General features: G+C 42.4%; 1 protein-coding gene and 1 non-coding gene across 2 annotated transcripts in view; one reads left to right on the top strand and one right to left on the bottom strand.

Annotated features, from left to right (window-relative positions):
• Positions 1-4,310: 4,310 nt before the first annotated feature.
• TRNAK-UUU (transfer RNA lysine (anticodon UUU)) lies at positions 4,311-4,382 on the bottom strand. The gene has a single exon. It is a non-coding gene; the product is annotated as a tRNA-Lys (tRNA).
• A 2,359-nt stretch (positions 4,383-6,741) lies between these two features.
• The window catches only part of LOC136543731 (receptor-like serine/threonine-protein kinase SD1-8), a 35,505-nt gene continuing 19,896 nt past the window's right edge, over positions 6,742-22,350 (top strand). Inside the window, exon 1 of the mRNA XM_066536103.1 lies at positions 6,742-7,588. Coding sequence (XP_066392200.1) covers positions 6,742-7,588 — 847 coding nt within the window. The remainder of the gene's footprint in view (positions 7,589-22,350) is intronic.

Genomic DNA, 22,350 nt, shown 5'->3' with positions numbered 1-22,350 from the left:
TGCATGTATGGTAAGCCATTTGCACGAATAGCTCACATCAGAAGAAACATGGGAGAAAATACGGCAGCTTACAGAGTCAATTTGCAGAAAGGCAGATCTTTGCCAACCAAATCGTGCAAACTTGGAGGTCACTACCTTACACCAAGTGCGCAAATCATGCCCTTTTTCTCGCGTTGAAAACTTGTGTTTCCAAGTTCAGTGTTCTTCTACAGCTTACACCAGTTCGAGTGAACTGCAGCTGCCTTTGACGGCTGTAGATATCATGGTGGTGGATTTCTGATGGATTTACTGGTAGTCATGTAACTGAATAATGTTGCCAGAAAGTATCGCTAATTCAACAAATTAGTCATGTTTGCAGAACTGGTGACGCCCCTGTGTTCTTTTCGGAAAGTTAACATACTCCTGTTTCAAGTTTCGGACAGAAAAATAAAACAAAGCCCAGTTTCCAATTCATAAGGATACCTGATTGAAACATGACCTGACCAAATTTTGCGACAACAATCAGAATCGCTTTGCCAATGCCCACAGTAAGTTACAGCTCAGATACAATACATAGGATCTGCGAATGCCGCCACACAATGACAATATGTCACTCAAACAGCTCATCTGGCTGCCCGCTTGGTTCTCACAGGACTGACCCGGTTACCCCATACAAAACATTCTAACACATTTACAAGACGGAACAGCGCATGGTCTTTGGTAGCCAGGTTCTTACAAGGACAATGCAAAAATAATCCAGCAACAAACACACTGTTGTCAGGGCATGAGGCCATCTTTTTGGTGATGTGAGGTATAAATTAAAATGAAAAATGGCATGGGAGTGAAAGCCTCATGAGTTAGGTTTTAAAGCGAAGTTCGCGGCGCTTGGCTGTCCCACTTTCTTCATGGAAGCCTTCAGGTCTTCCCTGGATTTAGTTGCTGATCCAGTCTTTGAAGCGCTCTTTGGAGAACATTGTGCCTTGCTGCTAGCATCTTTGGAGTTCCCAATGCTGTGTCAATACAACCGGCAGCATACTGCACTGCCATTTCCTCCCTCTGGTGTATGAGGGGTGTCACTGCAGCTCTTTCTCCATGTCAACTTTGGTGACTTGGCATGAGTGGAGGCACCTGCAAAAGAAAAGGCAAAAAAAATAAAAAATAAAAAAAAATGAAGGCTCGCACTAGTACATGCTAAAAGCAGGCAGGCTTATACAGCTTTCCATTAATTTAATCAACAGGTTACAAGTATAAATTAATGTAAGAAACCTATTTTTAAACTGATTGTATATACAATTTATGCTCCTTTTGGTGATTTATGTCATTATTGGAGTAGGAACATTACAAGTTTGTTCAGTGAGAAAATTTTTACATTTCTTCTAACCAAGTCGATGAAAACGGCAATCATTTGTTTTGCGAGAATCAAATGCAAAGAGACAATTATGTGTCCAGAAAATTGAAATTTTCAATTATGGCCAGACACAAGGATAATAATGTCATATGCATTTGGAAACCCAGGAATCATGTTGTTTCAAGCATATTTTCCTTGCACAAAATATCAAGATACAATATGTTAATGTGAGGTATATAAAAGAATCAGGAACACAAAGGAACAAAATTGGATAAGGATCCCCCTAACCTTGACTTTAGTGTCATGGCACCCAAAGAAAAGCAACCTATACAAAGTAAAAACACAAAACTGGAGCTATTGATGCAGCACCAGAGCAATGAATATGAAATTATGAAGAAAATCTAAGGAATTGATGCAGCAGAATAACTTACGAATCTAATTTATAATTTATAGGTCTATCCATGTTAAATAGTCGATTGTTTACATGCTATAATCCATTTTTTTACCTGAATCGGCTATTTCAGCCGATTCGTTTGTGCTTTCACACATATAGCATGTCTTTCAGAAAACCTATCAATGTATAGACGGTTTTATGGATTCTTCGGTTTTAGTTTGTTATTATCATCATAGCTGCATCGATCCGGTCGAACCTCACTGTTGATAGTAACAGATTAGATTCAGAGCGTTTGTAGATCCATTTGTACTGGACAATCGATTTGTTCGCATGTTATATCCTTTCTCGTTAGATTCATTGGCTCAATGCGTTACACTGGTAATATCCATCTAGCTGATGATTTTACTTACATCTTCGTGCATTGTACTTGTCATCATAAAATCAATTGCAACCCACGAGCTTTACCGTCCTTAATAGCTGATTTCTTCGTGTATCGGCTGTTTAGTTGATTTCTCAGTCTGGCTGCTCCCGAAGCGGCACACTTGAAACTGTCTGGGCAAAAACCGGCATGTTGCACCTTAAATTACTGATAAACTTTCTCTCCTTGTCAATTACAGGTCAAATTGATTGGCACGCCTTCGGGAATTCGTAGGATCGGCTAGCCCTGTGTTGAAGTCAAGCGGATCTCCAGCCTTGTTCCATCAAGCTGATCCTTCTGGCTTGCTGTGTGCCAGGCGCATCGACACGTTTTTGCGCCGACAACAGCATAAGGCAAATATAAGACTGTCTGAGAAACAAAGAGAAGTAGATGAAGCCTAAAGGGTACAGTTCAAAGGAGGGTACAGATGGCTACCAAACCTTCTTTGTCATGATTCTTGGTCAGGAGCTACTTTTATCCAAATGTTTTTCCCCGCTGCTGGTGGGATGAGGAATTGGAACACAACTTCCTGCTCCAGATGTTCTTCTTTCAGGTGCAACAGTGCATGGCTCAGGGACAGTATGGCCAGGGGCGGATCCAAAGGGGGGGGGGGGGGGCTGGGGGGGCTCCAGCCCCCCCTAATGGCTTGATTTCACCACTAATCACTGTAGCAAAAGCTTAATTTCACCATTAAATCTTCATGCAAATCAACATCTCCATTGTTTTAGCCCCCCCTTATCCCGCATCGTGCATCCGCCACTGAGTATGGCTAGACCCTTGTGTTAGACATACACCTTGCTGTCTAGCTACTGCAGGCTTTGCTGGTGAATTGCTGACAGAAGACTCCTGCTCATGAATCAGCTTGAGCAGGTCTGGGTTTACAGACACATCTTCCTGGCCGTTGCTGTCCATATGTGAGTTCATAGCATAAGGGTTCTCGTGCCTTCCTGAAGAATCTTCATCATGGCTGCACTCACAACTTCCTCATGACCAGCATTTCCGTTAAGTGGACGTATAACTAGCCCCCGTTCGGCTTATCCCATATTCGACTTGTTCGATTTGTTTTTTTAGTCAGAACAGTGTTTTCCTCTCACAACAATTCAGCCAAAACAATATTTTTTCAGCCAGTTTCAGCCAAGATTCAGCAAGCCGAACGGGGCCTGCACAATTTGATTCTTCAGTAGACATATCAACAACTTCTTTCCCCATTGGGCAAGGGCAGATCCAGTGCCGGAGGCTCCCACATGAGTGGGGTCTGGGGAAGGGAAAAACCGAAGCAAGCCTTCTCCCCGCAAATCTGCGGAGAGGCTGCTTCGAACCCACGACCTGGTGTATTTCCTCATTGCACTGCATTTTTTTTATTAAAAAACATATATAAATATTTGTGTACTGCAGAATCAGATGGAGCCTTACATATCAAATCATAAAGAATAACAGAACAATAATAGAGTCAAAAAGGACAATAACATGGCGCTCCCATCAATTGTTTATAGGGTCACCAAGAAAAGAACAACTAATTAACTCTTGTATTAGCACATGAGCAGGACTTTTTTCCCTGGGTAATGGTGTCAGCTTGTGCTTCCACTCCAGAGAAGCAAGCTGCCTTTTCCAAATCAGAAATTTCAGCTCTAAAGAGCAAGCTTTGAGCCACTAAAAAATAAAGAAAATCATCCAAAAATGGAGAGATCAAAACAAACTGTTAACAGGATAAGAAACTGCTCAACATTGAACGAACCTTGTCGCATTAGTGTATGACCCACTAAACTGTCGGATTTCCAGGTAAGTTTAAACTCGTAATGTTTGGTGCTCAAACTAATTTTCTCGTGTACTCTCTCCATCCAAAAAACTGATATACAATTAAAAGAGCTAAAATGTCTTGTAATTTGGAATAGAGGAAGAAGTATGTCAATCTATAAAATATTGACCCTCCGAACTATGGATAGCTCAAAAACAAAGTTTATCCAAACTTGGTTTGATTTATAATCATACAACGATGTACATGAGTCTCTACAACCATTCGAAATACAGGAGCGGTATTACAACATTGCGACCTGTGCTAGTTCGAGTTAAAAAGTTCACAAGATGACAGAAACATTTGAAAGCTGAAAAAAATGACAAAAATAAGAATAAAAATAAAATGAGAAGTTTATATCAGCAGATCTGACAAAAGACGCCGTCCGTGGGGATCGAACCCACGACCACGTGGTTAAAAGCCACGCGCTCTACCACTGAGCTAGGACGGCTAATTAGACTGTGGAACGTGCGAGTTTTATCTGACATAATAGTGGAGAAAACAAAGCAATGCATGTCTTTATGGTTATGTGTGAAGCTGCAAGCATAATGCTATTGTATATTAATTTAATATCGTCATAACCCATCTTACGTCTCCTAATTTCTAAAGCTTATTGTGTTATTCACATATGGCTAATACATATATATAGCCTTGTTTCCCCTCGTATACAGACAAAAAGAAGCAGAGAGCTAGAGCATGGTGCAACTCCCTTCACTTTAAAATTAACAATATTTTCCGATAAAAAAAGTAACAATGTTTTTTATGTTACATGCAAAACATGTAATAAAATTTTGATTGTTACTATTATAAGCAAACTACATTCTATATCGTCGAAATGACGCAAAGCAAGGTCTGCTTGAACTTTCAATATATGTCTTCTCTTTTGTATCAATTAATCTCCCTTTTCTCTGATAATAATGATTAAAATTATTCGTATATTTTTCAATAAATTATTACCAATTCATAGAATCCGTGCAAGTGAAACTATCTTAATTTTTTTTACTAACTTTATAAAAAAGAGTAACGGCATCTATGATATAAAATAAGCACATTATGAACATCATCTAATGCTACTCATTTGATGTCATAAATTTTGACGGATTTTTTCTAGAAATTTGGTTAAAATTTTAAAAAATGACTTAAAACAACGCTAGAAATATAATTTTTTTCAGGGATGGAGGGAGTAGGCCATTTCTCATGTCCGTTTGGGTTAGCGCCCATGATTTGTGGAAAAGCCACGACACTTCTGGTGTTTCACTAGGGAAGCTGGAGACTTTGAACTCCAATTTTGTACCATCATGAAAAGAAAATCAAAAGTACTAAAATTGCATCTTTCAGCTCAGCTAGCGATTTGATCTGTAAGGTCCAATGTTGGACTTTGGACTCAAATGAGAACGGTCTTTTAACACGAACCCATCATGTTCGCCATATAGAATTCAAATTTGAACTAAAAAAAACTTGGTACATTGACCATGCATGAGGCCCTTTTCTAGGCATATGTTGCTATTTCTCATTTGTACAGGTGATTGTTGCTTCTTCTTTTTTTTGGTATCTCCAGGCATGAATTTTGGTTCATCAAGTACATTAAGGTTGCTGATACCAAACTCGGACGAGAAACTAATAAATGGGTTCATCAGCAGGAGAGAGTAATAATTGTTCTAAGTAAGCAACCCAAAATTTTATATGCTGGTGATAGCGTAGCTTCAGCTTCCTGGAACTTCCAGCACCAAATGGTCAAGTCGTCAAGACTAGAACTTCTTGCTGTCGGGTTCACAGAAGCTTAGTTACAAATACCAAAATCATGGAACTTTCGCCCAATCAGATCGGATATATAGTTTTTATTATGTGCATGTTGTGTGTCACTCACAAAATAATTCTAGCTAGCAGAACACGTAAAATAATGAAGTTAGTTATGTATACTCCCTTTTGAGTTTCAGTAGCATGCAACACGTATGCGCTGATGATGTGCATCAGCTGACAGCAGTGTGATTGGTACAAACAAAGCATGTACATTAGTTTGTATCAAGCGGCTCTTGAGGCTGGAGGAGCGCTACACCGGTGATGTTACTCAGTTTTATGCTTGAAAACCGAATGACAACAATACTAAATTTGATATAGGACATCTTTAATTTTGTTATAAATTAAACTTCTCTAAATATTTAACCAAACTTATAGAAAAAATTATACAATACCATAAAATGCAATAGCAAGACATATTTCTTGGTGGATTTGATAAAACTAATTTAATACTGTAATACTGTAAATGTTGCTGTCATTTTCTATATAAGCATGATCATAGTTTAAAATAGTTTATTTGACTTGGAATAAAATCAAAATAACCAACGTTTTGGAACGAGGGAGTATATATCCTCCGCCTTTGACTGAAGCATTGAAGCATCCAAAACCAATATATATAGCACATAACAACCCCTTACGCGTAATAATGCAAGTGCAAAATGCTCAGATCACCTGTTAATAATTAACTCTGTAAACATGCTTAAATGTTCAGCAGGGGTTCTGACTTCTGACCATGGGTGCCTCCCATATAGAACAACAAAGCGGCAACTTGGCAAATGGCAACAAGAAGTGTTGACGTGTAGTAGACAACTCGGTATCGTTTCATCGAACATTTTTAGCTGCCGTGCCCTGTAGTTAAACCATTAAACCATGTCAGCAAGTCAACACTTAGTTGCTTGGTAGTTTTAGCTTGCACTACGACTCAAGTTCTGGACCATAGAGCCATGGAGATGCTCTATGTAAAAGTGAAGAAGGTTCTACAGTACCATAGCCTTCTTTACTGAAGCAAACTGATGTTCGCGCTCCAGTCATGCACGTTCCTCCCGGAGATGCGGGTCGGGAAGAACTTGAGGACCGGCGCCGACTGGTCCCTCTGGTCGTGGCGCAGCGCCGACGACCCGTCGCCCGGCGACTTCCGCTACGTCATGGACACGGGTGGCTCGCCGGAGCTGCACGTCTGGAGCCACGGCCGCAAGACGTACCGGACGGGCCCGTGGAACGGCGTGCGGTTCAGCGGCATCCCAGAGATGACCACCTTCGGGGACATGTTCGAGTTCCAGTTCACGGACACCGCCGACGAGGTCTCGTACATGTTCCGCGACCGCGACGGGTCGCCCATGTCGCGGGTGCTCCTGAACGAGTCCGGCGTGATGCAGCGCATGGTGTGGGACGCCGCCTCCGGGTCGTGGAGCAACTTCTGGTCGGGGCCGCGGGGCCAGTGCGACAGCTACGGCAGGTGCGGCGCGTTCGGCGTCTGCAACGTGGTCGACGCCACGCCGTGCAGCTGCGTCAGGGGGTTCGCGCCGAGGTCGGCGGCGGAGTGGTACATGCGGAACACGTCCGGCGGGTGCGCCCGGAGGACGCCGCTCCAGTGCGCCGGAGGCGCCGGCGGCGGGGTCGGGTTCTACCTCCTGCGCGGCGTCAAGCTGCCGGACACGCACAGCTGCGCCGTGGACGCCGGCGCCACCCTCGAGCAGTGCGCGCGCAGGTGCCTGGCTAACTGCTCCTGCACGGCGTACTCGGCGGCGGACATCCGCGGGGGCGGGAGCGGGTGCATCCAGTGGTTCGACGACCTCATGGACACGCGGTTCGTCGACGGCGGGCAGGACCTCTATGCCAGGCTTGCATCGTCTGAACTAGGTATGCCTGAATTCATTCCCTGCTGCTTCGTCATGATTTGATTCACTAGAAATCGATTGTGTTGTCATTCAAACTCGAGCTAAATCAATTGACTTCTAGCAGAGTAGATGCACAAATTAAATTTTATATAAAAAAACAAATGAAGCAACACAGGAGGGGTACACCCCTACTGAACTTTATTAAAAGAAAAAACAAAGAGATTTACAGAGAGGTTTAAGAAACAAAGAAAGTGAAGGAAAAAATGAGGAAGATTACAACAGAGCTTCGAGACATAATTCAATTTGAAAAAAAAGAGTTTTGGTAATTTTGCCTGCTTTCCGCAACGGTAAGGTTTATTAGTTGGCATGGGAATGAAAATGGTAAATTCCTTTTACCAGAGCTCATTTTTTTTTGTAGAAGTGGTCGTTATTGTTTATGACCATTTCCGAGCATTTTGACATATATACAAAAATTGAGTTTTCTAATTTCTTTTGGAGCCTTAATTGCAATTGGTACACTAAATAGCTTGTTGTTAAAGTGACAAATACAGAAAAAAAAGTCCCACTGACCAAGAACCATTTTCATTTAAATGATATTGCTACCTACCATTTTCATCCCTAATATTTTGTAGGCGTATACAACTCCAACTCCTCGTTTTCATTTAAATTTCCGACCGACCAAGAACCGTTTTCATTTAAATGACATCACAGTTCCAGCTCTCCGTGAGGTCTAAAATAGAGTATATGTTAGCTGCGGATATCTCCGTAACTATAATTGTCAATTACTGATGTCAAAGAGATCATATAGTATAAGTGAGTGTTGCAAGTGGAGGTGATGTTTTTTAAGCTCTTGTTTGACTTTGCTTCTCCTCGTTCTTATTCCAAGCCGGTAAAATATGACAGAAGTCTTGGACCATCTAGGCGTAGACCAGTGGGTAAAAACATAACTTAGACGAGAAACGATGATGTACCTCGCCATGGCGCGGCGTGACGCGCCTCTAGTGTCGGAGTAGAGGTAGCATCGTAGTGGTGGCGCGGTCTAGTCGCGGCGGCGAAGGCGATTGAGCTTCCCGTCGCTTACAGCGCACCCTCACGATCGGACTAGGGTTAGGATATGGTGGGGCGCTGGCGGCTGTGGTGAACCTCGTGTCTCGAGCCCCAACCCCCACCTCCTATTTATTGTGCTGCGCGACAAGGACCCATTAGCCAGTTAGAACCGGCTAAGCGCCCCCGATCAAGACCCGGATCAAAGACCCAATTGGTCGTTGGGCCAACCGGTGGAGATCATCCTAACATTCTCCCCCTTGATCTCACCTTATGACTTAAACTCAACTTACTTTATCTTTTTTCCCATTCCATCACAGATCAGTGCATAGAGCATGCCTCATCGTCACGGTCAGTTGCCACTAGATTAAACAACTACAATGCACCTCTCTGTTTTAAAATAGATTTTCAACTAGGCCCTTAGTATCCAGAAATCATAGGTTTTCCCATAAACCCATGTCGACTGTGTGTTCTCTGAACGCACTGGGTGGTTAGCCTTTGGTAAGCGGATTCGCAAGTACTTGCTTGGTAATTATATGCTCAATGCTTTCAAAATGATTCTAGATTTCTCCTTTACAACATATAACTAAGTGTCAATGTATTTGGCAGCACACTTGACCTGTTGTCTTAGGAGTTAACTTACTTTAAATGGTTATTGTTGTTGTCTACCATTGTTAAATCCGGGTACAGATTCCCTTAACCATCTTTTGCCTGTTCCTGAAGCCTCATGACAAGCTATACTATGGTATGCATCATTGATGACACCACAACTGTTTCTTTGGAGCTTTTCCACAATAATACTTCAACTGCGAGTATTAACAACTACTATGGATTTCACTACACATCTCGTCAAGACTTAACATTTGTATCCTCAACTATTTGAGAGTACTTGTTCTTTCTTACTCAGCATGAGGCCTATGATACTTTGCAAAATTGCAAGACATTCTCAACTCCATTCCAGTGATCTATATCTGGACTAGACTTCTACCAAAATATCCTGGATACGTAAACTACGTCAGGGTAAGTTCTTACTTATACTTGTACACTCATCAAGCTTCCAACAGCTGAAGCATATGGAACCATGTTCATTTGATTGATCTCATATCGGTTCCTAGAACACTTAAAGTTCCCAAAACTATTACTCTTGACTATAGGAGCAGGTGTAGGTTTACTCGTATGCATATTTTATTTCTTTAGAATCTTTTCTAAGTATGCCTTTGCGATAGTCCTAATACACTATTTTTCTTCTATCTCGATGAATTTCGATTCCTAGAACCAATGACGCTTCATCAAGATCATTCACATTGAAACTTGAGGATAAAACTTCTTCTTCTCCAATGACAGATTAATATTACTACTAGTGAGTAGGATGTCATCTATACATAGGATGTGGAAAAAGATTTTTTTATTCTAGAACTTTGCATAAACGCTATTGTCCTTCTCATTTTCTTTAAACCCAAACTTTCTTATTATTTCATCAACTTCAAATACTACTGTCTAGAGACTTGTTTTAACCTATAAATGGATTTCTACAGGCGGCATCCTATATGTTCTTTTTCTTCCATGATAAAACCTTTGGGCTGTGTCATGTAAATATTTTCATATAAATCCCCGTTGAGGATGTCGTCTTTACATCCATCTGATATAACTCTAAATCGTAATATGCCAATAATACCATTATGATTCTAAAAGAATTCTTGCATGTGACTGGAGAGAAAACTCTCATCGTAATCTATTTATTCTCTTTGCATGAAGCATTTTGCTAAAAGTCATGCTTTATATCTTTCTACATTTCCTTTGGAGTCACATTTTGTCTTGTAGACCCATTTACAACCTGCTGTTTTGGCTCCATTAGGAATTTCTTCTAAGTCCCAAACATCGTTGGTATTCATCAAATTCATTTCAACTTCCATAGCTTCTTGCCATTTAAACGAGTAAACGCTTCTCATGGCTTCTTCAAATGAGGTGGGATCACCCTCTATTTGAATTTCTTTACTAACATAGACTTCATAAACATCAGAAAAATAGTTTACTAATTCTTTGAGACCTTCTAGGACCTCAGCTACTGGCACTTTCATATGGGACTGTTGTTTCTCTTCATTACTAGGAGGCAATTGATTCTACAGGCTCCTGTATTACAAGATCCTTATTTACGTTATTCATCTTCTTCGAAGAGCTAACAATAGGTATTGTATTAGTCATACAACCTCAATAGGTATTGAGAAACTTATTGCTTCTGAGTCACTGGAGTGGGCACGCAGTCCCTCTTTTCTTTAAGTCTTAGGTCTCTATATACCTCTACATACCATGCTCCCCTAGATCTTCCCATCTTTTCTAAAGATAGTGTATCTTCAAATATCTTATTTTAGGTTTAATCTGTTAAAACCTCATATGGCGCTTTAAGCATCACCTTAACATCTTTGAGGCTGACTACACTATCTTCCTGTTGAAACTTTAAAAGGTCCAAAAATTTAGTTATTTCTCTGCTTAGGGATATCATTGTTGTGACCGTTGTACTCCTCCAACGGTCGCATTCATCTTAATTAATCTTTATCTCACTCTTAATGAAGAGTATTTTTCTTAATTGATCTTAATATTCTCCCCCTCAAAATATGGCATGAACTTTACTGCCATAATTTCAAGAGCTATTCAGAAAATCTGTGAACGAGGAGACACTTATAACTTACTTTATTCACATGATTATGTCATGTAAACAAAGTTATTTCTTGATCCGTTTAGGAGTACACTTTCCTTATTTCACTTCAAGAACTCAACGAGGTCTTTTATTAGCGGTACTTTTACAAGTCACGATTGCATCTTTTCTTATCTTTTGGCTAGTATTGACTATGACGATGCATTTCTATTGTGCCACGGTGAATACTAGGACAACATAAGAGCTACCCAAACTTCTCTCACTATGCAAGATACAAAACATGTGAATCATCACAATACTTCTTCCGCCATGCAGGATCTACTAGCATAAGTACTATGCCAAAACTTCTCCCCGTGCGGGATAAATCTATACACAATTTACTGTAACAAAAACTTAGTCATGACGACTAAAACATTCACTTATACTTCATTTTCCAATTAAATCTTTCTGTTGGTTCCAATTTGATCAGAAAATTAGTTAACAGTCCTGAACTGGCTTAACTTAAGCCTTTTCATTCACGTACCCCAGCATTGTAGCCCATTGGCATGCAGCCGAGTGATCTCGTCTGTTAAATAAACAAAATGCTTCTACATCAATTCTACGTCACCGTTGGACAGAAAATAGAATTAATGTATAAAACTCATAAATCAACTTGAAATACATATAACTACTCTTCAAAATTAAATTCTTCTATTAGTTCGAATTTAATTAGAAGATAATCAACATCATTGCAGCGAAAACTTGATAATAAAATACAATCTTTTAGTTCAGGAGCATTTCTTGGTCCTTATCTACTCTCTGAAAAATTAACCACGTTGGTGTAAAATTTATCAGAGATTTAAACCTCAACCTTGAACTCGTTATAATATTATCATAATCAATGTTGGTCAGAAAATGACAATACCATAATCTAACTTAAACAAAACAGACTACTCCTCTAATTTAATTTTTTCTGTTGGTTCCAATTTAATTAGAGGATAAACTTAATCATAATTTAATAAAAGTAACTGCTCTTCAAATTAAATTCTCCCGTTGGTTCGAATTTAATTAGAAGATAATCAGAATTAAACTTTGCAGCGGAAACATGAAAAAAATTCTTTATCTACTTTTTAGAAGCATTTTACAGTACTCAAATACTCTTTGAAAAAATTATCCCGTTGGTTCAAATTTTTACAGAGATTTAAACTAGATAAAAAATCATCAAAATTTACTTCTGAAAATGAATAAACTAATTCTAATCGGTACTGTGCAATTGGGCCGAAACCGCTCGCGCGCTGCGCACTGTCGTGGCCCAGCAGCAAAATTGGCCCACGGCGTCCGCTCGCGCCCTCGCTCCCCCGTGCCCAGGCCGCAACCTAGGCCTGGGCCGGGATTTCTCTCGCCCGCCTAGGCCAAATCCGATCCAGCGAACGCCGTCCATTCATCGTGATTCGACGGCTGTCCGCGCTCCTCGGCGGTTCAAAATGGCGTCCGCGGCCACGGCTCCTGAACCCTAACCTCATTTGGTTCTCCCTGCCTTTCCTCTCCTCGCCGCAGCCGGAAGAGAAAAGGCAGTGCAGTGGCACCGCCGCCGGTCCCCTCGCCGGTGCATGTGCTCGGCCTAGGCTGAGTGCGCCGTCGTCGAGCGGTCTAGGCGACGATGCCCTAATCCCCCACACGCGCTGCGGTAGGACTTGTCCTAAACTCTAGATCATTCTGACGCCATCACGGGTCCCCTTGTCAGAGCGCGTGCTCCCCAGTGGGTAAGCGTACCGCCATCAAGCGGTCCTATGACGGTGCCCTCGGCCGGGGCTCGCGCGCATGGCGACGAGCGTGGCTCGGCTATCTCCCCGCGTGCCAATGAGGCGACTGCGGGGCTTCTTCCTGCACGATGGCAGTGGTGACGGTGGTGAGAAAACCGGGTTGGTCCTTCCCCTTTCCGTCCATTCTTCTAGGGTTAGGGTTAGGGTTTTGGGTTGGAGTTTGATCCGATTTGAATTACCTCCTTCTAATTTTTGTTCACCTTTCTACCCTAGACTCGAACTAGCCATGGTGGCCGTCGACGATGGTGAGGAAGACAGCCATCGAAGCAAGTCTGGCTCCTCTTTCTCTTCTTCTTTTCTCGCTCCTACTCCCTTCTATTCTATCCCTACACAGAGCAAGTGAGATCTCGAGAGGTGGCCCAGGGCCGAAGGAGGACGACAGCGCCGCTACGAGGCCTCTCCTCTGGCACGCGCTCGCCCGAGGGTGAGCGCGCCACCATCGAGCAGCCATGAGGTGGTGCCCTGAGCCCTGGCTCGTGCACCGGCGAAGCAGCGCCGTGCGGTGGCTCGGCTTGTACTTCCCGCACGGTGCCATCCAACGCCAGGCGGTGGCGGCCAGCTGGTGGGAAAGGAATGTCCTACCGACCCTCTTTCTTTTCTCACTTTGGGTTTGGGCTAGGGTTGGGGTTTCAACCTGATTCGACTTGATTCGTTCATCTCCTTCTAAATGCTGAAAACTGATACTACCCTGGGCTAGATCTACAATCTAACTTGGATCTGATACCATTGATAGAAGTCTTGGACCATCTAGGTGTAGATCAGTGGGTAAAAACATAACTTAGATGAGAAACTTAATGATGTACCTTGCCATGGCATGGCGTAATCACTACACCATGACACACATTTGCCTACAGTTATCTGTTGGCAAATGGTTGATTTCAACTACACACTATGTGTTGGTAATTGTACAACCTTTTAAAGTCATGTAAAGTGTCGGCAATGATGTTGTATGGCTACAGATTAACTGTTGGTGTTTCTCTTGGGACAATCAAACTATTGGCAAATGTTTTTAAACAAATAAAGTGTCAGCGTAGGCTAAACAAGCCAACTATGTAAGTGTCAGCGAAAGCGTATACGATCTTGCCTAAATTATACTTCGGCTCTAGATTCTTTTCACGAAAGATGCACGGGTAGGAGTAAGAAAGTTTTTAGAGCGAAATCTTTAGTCCGTGCAAAGTGAAACCCAATCCAACCACTCGCGCATATCCAGCCTACTGCACCACGACCCGTGCTAGCGCCCACCACCGCCGTCTTTGCCTCCCACGCTAGGGCTCACCGCTGCTGCCTCCCACTCCAGCGCTCGCCGCCGCGCTGGCTCCCACCCTAGCGCTCGTCGCTACCCATGGGAACCCTAACCATGCCAGCCCCTACCAGCCGCCCCCATGCCAACCCCTACCACGATGGTGAAGAAAGCTGCGGTCGTGGGCCACCCATCGAGGAGGGGCGCATGGATCCGCCGACTACAGTTGCATCTCCGGGGAAGGGCGCATGGATCCAGCCTCCCGGTCCCCGCCGGCTTTCATGTTTGAACACGGTTGACCACCTCCCCAACACTCCCGTCCTCTCAGTCGATTTGGTCAGCTTCTCTTCCACTTCTCTCGATCTCCATTTTCCATCCCTCGATCTACTGTCTTCTTAATCACGATTTCTTTTTTACATGTGTGTAGTTGTGTGGTGCTCGAGGGGCGATGATTAGGAGGGTGGGGCTCACCACAGCAGCGGCGGCGCTCCTTGTCCTCTCCATGCTCTTGGAAAGGAGGGCCACTGCCACTCGATTTATGCTCCAAGAAGGAGGCCACTCTGGTCCTGACGCTACCTCCACCAACTACAAAATCTAGTTGGCGACAAGCATTGCAGAGTGCCATAGAGAAGTGGTTTGTACTTGTAAGGAAAATGGACCCTAGGACCATTTACTTTGGATTTTGGTGTTTGATGACCAACACAACTAAATTGGACTAATGAATTTGCAAGTGATTGTTTTGTAGTTCAATAGGATGCAAGACGTGACTTGGACAAAGGCGACATGATGATCCAATGATCAACACCACAAGCAAGACCTTAGGAGCACAAGAGAAGACCCAAGATATCAAGTAAAGTCCAAGCACGAAGATAGGAACCAAGCCGCACGCAGGATCGCAAAGAAACGAGCTCACAGAAGCGACCGGACGCTGACGAAAAGCAACTGGATGCTTCGATTAAAGGCTCGGCAATAGCAAAAGTGACCGGTCGCTGGACCGGACGCTGGTGGTGAACCGACCGAACGTAGGACAGTAGCGTCCGATCGAGTACAGAGAGGTTCCAGAGCGGTGAACTTGCGACCGGACGCGTCCGGTGGCATGTGATCGAACGCTGGCAATGTTTGATCAGTTGTTCACAGAGTCAATGGTCGGGACGACCGGACGTGTCCAATCAGGATGACTCCAGCGTCCGGTCAGTAGCAGAAAAGCGGTATTTCGTCCCCAATGACTACTTTCTCAGTGGGGCTTATAAACACAACCCCCAACCAGCCATTTGGCAATAGTGGAGCTGAGGAAACATACCAAGGGTGTTGATACACCATTTTAGTGATCTCCACTTGCATAGTGCTTAGTGTTTAATTAGGTGATTAGATAGGTGCTTTGCAAAGTGCTTAGGTTGATTAGACCACCGCTTATGCACTTGCTCTAGGTTTAGGTGTAGTGTTTAGTGAGGTTAGCATACCTCTTACCACTTGGTGCTTGCATGCACCATTGTTGTACATCAGAGGGGCTTGTAGTCTTGCGAGATTACACCAACCGCGTTTGTGGTGTGGCCGCCACCATGTACCGGAGGGAACAAGGCCCGCGACGTTTCGACCAGAAGCTTGATAGTGAAGACGGCAGGGAGCATCCAGGAGAGCCTTGCCGGAAGGCACGTCGAAGACCCACTTGCACGTGGGGAAGGCCTAAGGCTATCCACAGAGTTACCCGACCGGGAGCTTGGCCCTTGCGAGGGGCTCCAACGAGGACTAGGGGGAAGCTTGCGCGCTTCTCGATACCTCGGTAAAAGTACCAGAGTCGTCGACGGGAGTTTGCATATCTCTATCTTGCTCTTTGGCTTCCGCATTTACATTGATTGCTGATAGCAACACACTTGCAAAACCATAGTTGCACATTTAGATAGTTTATCTTTTACATAGGTTTTGCTAAGGTTAGAAAAAGAGGCCATAGTTTAGGAGTTAGAATTTTAAGTTGCCTAATTCACCCCCCTCTTAGGCGTCATGGTTCCCCTTCAATTGGTATCAGAGCCAGTTGGCTCAATTTGGACCTTTGGCTTAACCGCCGTTGAGCCGACGCCATTTAGAGTGGTTGGGATGGATACCTCTAGGCCTCCACACTTTGACGGCACTAACTTTCCCTATTATAAAGCTAGAATGGCTTGCTATCTTGAGGCAGTTGATTTAGGAGTTTGGAGAGTCACTCATGATGGGATGAAACCCATTAAGAATCCCGATAAACCCACAAATAGTGAAGAAAAGGAAATACATTTCAATGCTAGAGCTAAGAATTACTTGTTTGAATCTTTTAGCATGGATGTGTTTAACCAAGTGTTCACTTTAAATACGGCACATGAAATTTGGTTAAAACTCCAAGAGCTCCATGACGGCACATCTAATGTCCGTGAGCAAAAACATTATCTAGCTAAACAAAATTGTGATTCCTTTACAATGAATGATGATGAGCTTGTTCATGATGTGTATTCTCGTTTGAATCTAATTATCAATGAGCTCCATTCAATAGGATTAACAAAGCTAGATGATGCGGACATCGTAAGGAAGATCATCTCCATGCTACCACAAAAGAAATATGCAAGTATCATCACCATCCTTCACAACATGGAGAACTTGAGCACCATGACCCCAGGCATAGTCATTGGCAAGATAGTGGCATTTGAAATGTCACTTAAGATGGGTCAAGACGAAGCCTCTTCATCGAGGAAAGGCAAAGCTCTCGCATGTAGCGAGAAAAAGAAGATGAAGGGCAAGCAAGTTGAGACAAGCTCAAGCTCAAGCTCCTCAAGTGAAGATGAAGAAGAAGATGAGGACGATGATGATAATGAAGATTCAAGTGAAGATGATCAATCTTCCTCCTCCACCTCCGACCTTGATGAAGAATCAATCAAACTAATCAACAAGGTGGAGAAGATGATCCAACGGCTCAATGTCAAGGGTGTGCCCATTCAAATCCAAGATCTCATATTTACCAATTAATGAATGAGCAAAGAAAGAGAGGATGCTATGGATGTGGCGAGTTGGGGTACTCTGTGGAAGTTTGTCCAAACAAGCCCACACCCAAGACAAAGAAGAAGGCATTCAAGAACCAAGCCCTCACATCAATAAGGTCATGGGATGATTCTTCAAGTGAAGAAGAACATCATCACAAGAGGCGAGGGCGCAAGCACTCATCATCAAGCTCTTCTCTTATGTGCCTTATGGCACAAGGTAACGAAAGCTCATCCTCTAGTGAGAGTGACAGTGATGATGAAATGCCTTCTTATGATGAAATTGTGCAATAAATTCTTAATTATGCTAAAGTTTGCACTAGTCAACAAAAGAAGCTCAAAAAATTAAAAGAAAAGCTAGGTAGTTCACAAGAAGCATACAAAACTTTGCTTGAACAATATGAGAACTTTGCTAACCTCAATGTTGAACTATCTACTAAAATTGAGCAACTTAAGGCTAGTGCAACAACTAATGCATGCACAATCAACGATGAACAACTTGTAAAGAAAAATGAAAAATTAAAAGAAAAATTAGCTAGCTCACAAGATGCTTATAAAAGTTTGCTTGCTAAAATGGAAACCATGTGCAAACATTGTGATGAGCTAACTAATAAAGTTGCTAAGCTTGAAGCCGTTATTACAACCCCCACCAAGGCATCTAAAAAGAAAAGTTCTATCTTTAACATATCTAAAAAGGATGCCTCTACTTTTTGTAATGATTTATGTTTAGACTCACCTTTGTGCAACCAAGTTTGTGTTGAGAAAGTTGTTGTAGATACATGCACACAAGAGGTTGCAAAGGAGAATGAACAACTCAAGCAAGAAGTAGCTCGCCTCACCAAGGACGACTCAAGTGAAAGGCAAGGTGAAGCAAGCCCAACTTCATCAAGATAACACCGTCAAGGGAGTGAAGAAGCTTGATGAAGGACAAACCATGGTTTGTTACATGTGCCACAAGGAAGTTCACAAGTCCTATGAGTGCAAGGTAAAAAATAGGGGAGGAGCAAAGAAGAAAGAGAAGAAGCAAACAAGCAAGCTCTCCAACACCTACACCAACAAGGTGGACAAGAAGGCCTCCACACCATACTTGTTAAAGAAAAAGAAAAATGACAAGGTGGTGGCAATCAAGGTGAACAAGCAAGCGAATAATGGGGTTAAACGCTTTTGGGTACCAAAGGAAATCATTTCCAACATGAAGAGCACCAAGAAGGTTTGGATCCCGAAAGAGAAGTGTGAAGTCCAATGGACTTCGGGGAATTTGGAGACTTGATAAAGTATGGGTGCATTTCATGGGGTGCATCATGATGGACAAAATACTTGCCAAGTGGGTTAGTGAATACTATGAACCCAAATTCTCCTTCCCATGTTAGGTAACTAGATTCAATTTACTTCAATTGGTATTAGATTTAAATTTTCCTACAATTGGAATCTTTTAGCATCTAGTTACTCCTCATGCCTAGGTTTGCATTTGCATTCTCTTATATTTGGTCATGCATACACTAGGTATTTTATATGGTAGGCTTGCTCGGTTTCATTCTTAACCCTTGGAGCAAACCTACATGGTTTAAAATTGTTTAGGAGCATGGCACATAGCTTGTCTTACAATTGTTCATCTAATATGTGCCAAAGTTCAAATTGTAGATAATCTCTCCTAGATATCACCTCCGAAAATGACTCTCACAAAGGATCACAAAGTTTGACCCTCCCTTGTGCTACTAATGTCTTCCTTTTTGGTGTTTGATTCCAAAGGAGGAGAATTTAGAGGACCAAAAGCAAGCATTAATTTGTAGTAATGGTCCGAGAAAGGGAGGATAGTGGATTATGGATTAGCCTATGTAATGGGGAGAATTTGTAGGAAGCAAGGCTTAAATCCATAATACCACATGGGGACATTTGCAAGGGCAAGATGAGTTTTTATGTAGACTTACAAGTAGTATCTTTTAGCATCATATAATCTTGCCCCTTGCATTGCATCCTAGCAAGTAGGTAGTTTTTAAATTTCAAAATTTTATTATTTGCTTGCTTTGGTCGTGTTGTCATCAATCACCAAAAAGTGGGAGATTGTAAGGAAAATAGACCCTAGGCCAATTTACTTTGGATTTTGATGTTTGATGACCAACACAACTAAATTGGACTAATGAATTTGTAAGTGATTGTTTTCTAGTTCAATAGGATGCAAGACGTGACTTGAACAAAGGCGACGTGATGATTCGATGATCAACACCACAAGCAAGACCTTAGGAGCACAAGAGAAGACCCAAGATATCAAGCAAAGTAAAAGCACGAAGTTAGAAACCAAGCCGCACGCAAGATCGCGAAGAAACGAGCTCACAGAAGTGACCGGACGCTGGACCGGACACTGATGAAAAGCGACCGGACGCTCCGATCATTGGCTCGGCAACAGCTGAAGTGACCAAACGCTGGACCAGACGCTAGCGGCAAACCGACCGGACGTAGGACAGCAGTGTCTGATCGAGTACAAAGAGGTTCTAGAGCGGCGAACTTACGACTGGATGCGTCCAATGGTATGTGACCGGACGCTGGCAGCGTCTGATTAGTTGTTCACAGTTTCAACGGTCGAGACGACCGGACGCGTCCGATCAGGACGACTCCAGCATCTGGTCAGTAGCAGAAAAGCGGTATTTCGTCCCCAACGGCTACTTTCTCAGTGGGGCTTATAAATACAACCCCAACCGGCCATTTGGCAATAGTGGAGCTGAGGAAACATACCAAGGGTGTTGATGCACCACTTTAGTGCTCTCCACTTGTATAGTGCTTAGTGTTTAATTAGGTGATTAGCGTAGGTGCTTTGCGAAGTGCTTAGGTTGATTAGACCACCGCTTATGCACTTGCTCTAGGTTTAGGCCTAGTGTTTAGTGAGGTTAGCATACCTCTTACCACTCGGTGCTTGCGCGCACCATTGTTGTACATCGGAGGGGCTTGTAGTCTTGCGAGATCACACCAACCGTATTTGTGGTATGGCCGCCATCATGTACCAAAGGGAACAAGGCCCGCGGCGTTTTGGCCAAAAGCTTGATAGTGAAGACGGCGGGGAGCATCCAGGACAGGCTTGTCGGAAGGCACATCGGAGACCCACTTGCACGTGGGGAAGGTCCGAGGCTATCCATGGAGTTACCTGACCGGGAGCTTGGCCCTTGCGAGGGGCTCCAACGAGGACTAGGGGGAAGCTTGCGCGCTTCTCGATACCTCGGTAAAAATACCGGAGTCGTCGACGAGAGTTTGCATATCTCTACCTTGCTCTTTTGCTTCTGCATTTACATTGATTGCTTTACTCCTTTTGCGGTAGAGATAGCAACACACTAGCAAAACCGTAGTTGCACATTTAGATAGTTTATCTTTTACATAGGTTTTGCTAAAGTTAGAAAAAGAGGCCATAGTTTAGGAGTTAGAATTTTAAGTTGCCTAATTCACCCCCTCTTAGGCGTCACGGTTCCCCTTCAGTACTCCTCCCGTTCATGATGCTACCCTACTGTCTATAGCGTTCTTATTTTCTTGCAATTGAAGTATATAAGCAGAGGGAATTGAAGAATTAGTTTGCTCTACTGGACATGCTTTTGTTGTTAATCCAATTGGATTGACTTCTCTACCTTGCTCATGCATGGACACACTGGACAGGAGGTAGGAAGTCAGACGCCAGTTTCAGCAGTGATGTGGCCACAATCATTGCCACGGAAAACAACAAGAACACGGAGATCCCATTCAAAGAAAATAGAGAAAGAAGGTTAGATTCCATTCTTTTTAATTTCTGTTTTCATTTGTATCTAATTATTAACTGATTTCTACTTCAATTTGTATCTAAGATTTTATATGTATAAACTACTAAAAAGTCTGGGTAGAAAACCAGAATTAGAAAAATCTTTGAAGGTTAGGAGGAACATCTATACTCAATTCATATGCATGTATATTTCTTCTCCATCTTGCTCAACTATACTAATGTTCAACATACTCATTTTCTAGAAGTTACTAATGTTTAAATTCAATTTTGTGATGAGCAGAAACTATTCATATTTGCTTTGACTATCAAGATTCAAGAAACTATTCATGTTTAATTGTGGTGAATTTGAGTCTTCTGTGTATACGTCTGGGCAATAGGGAATTGGTGACTAATTATTATCTTTTTATGAACACTAACGATGTGTGTGTTAGGAGGAACATCTATACTCAAATCAAAATGTGTGTGTGTTAATTTCTGTGCACAGGATCTGTTAATTTTTAACTTATTGCAGAGTGGTTGGCTGTTTGGCAATGTTGATTTCAGAAGCTGTTGATATACCTTTGTAGAGTACTAGAGTGGTTGGCCCTTACTGCAACCTTGTCTTGTTCTATATAGAGATGAAGATGACCAAACAACTAGTTTCACTTTACAGTTTTTCTCACTCCATGAAATATGTCTTGGTCATGCAGATATGCTGTTCCTTTGAGCCATCTAGATTATTTTCCTGATTATTTATCATACAGTTTTAGATACAAGTATCATACAGTTCTAATTATGTGCACTAGAATACATATTTTCCTGATTATTTGTCATACTGTATCATTCAGCTGCTCACTTGTTAGTGGTGTTTAAACAAGTGTTGTCAATATTTCGGCATACTGAGCTTAAGGAGATAGCAAGCTTAACTATACAAGCTGCTCTTATTGACCTTTGTTATGTTATTAGCTACTTGCACTGTGATCATTTCTGATTGCTAGGTAATGAACTTAGAGAATTGGTATGTTTATTTCTTATTAGTGTTATTGGAACTGAATGCTCACATCATGTTTTTTAGGTTTCAGCAGGCTTTCTAAATCCATCAGGAAGTACACTGTATATCAACAAAGCCATGTAGCTATGTCTTCAAAAATCTGGATTACCAGGTGATGAAAGATGCTTGTAATTCAATATTTAGTGTAACCTAGATTATCGTCTGTGTTGAAGCATCTCTTAGCTTTTTAATTTCTTTGGTTAAATGATAACTGGTGCTTGTAATTATACATGTAATCGCCTGTATGAATTTATGAACCATGCATTTATCTTTACAACTC

The sequence above is a fragment of the Miscanthus floridulus genome, chromosome 3 (genome assembly GCF_019320115.1).
Source record: "Miscanthus floridulus cultivar M001 chromosome 3, ASM1932011v1, whole genome shotgun sequence".
Lineage (NCBI taxonomy): Eukaryota > Viridiplantae > Streptophyta > Magnoliopsida > Poales > Poaceae > Miscanthus > Miscanthus floridulus.
The sequence above is the reverse complement of the archived record's forward strand: the minus strand, read 5'-3'. Positions and strand labels throughout refer to the sequence as shown.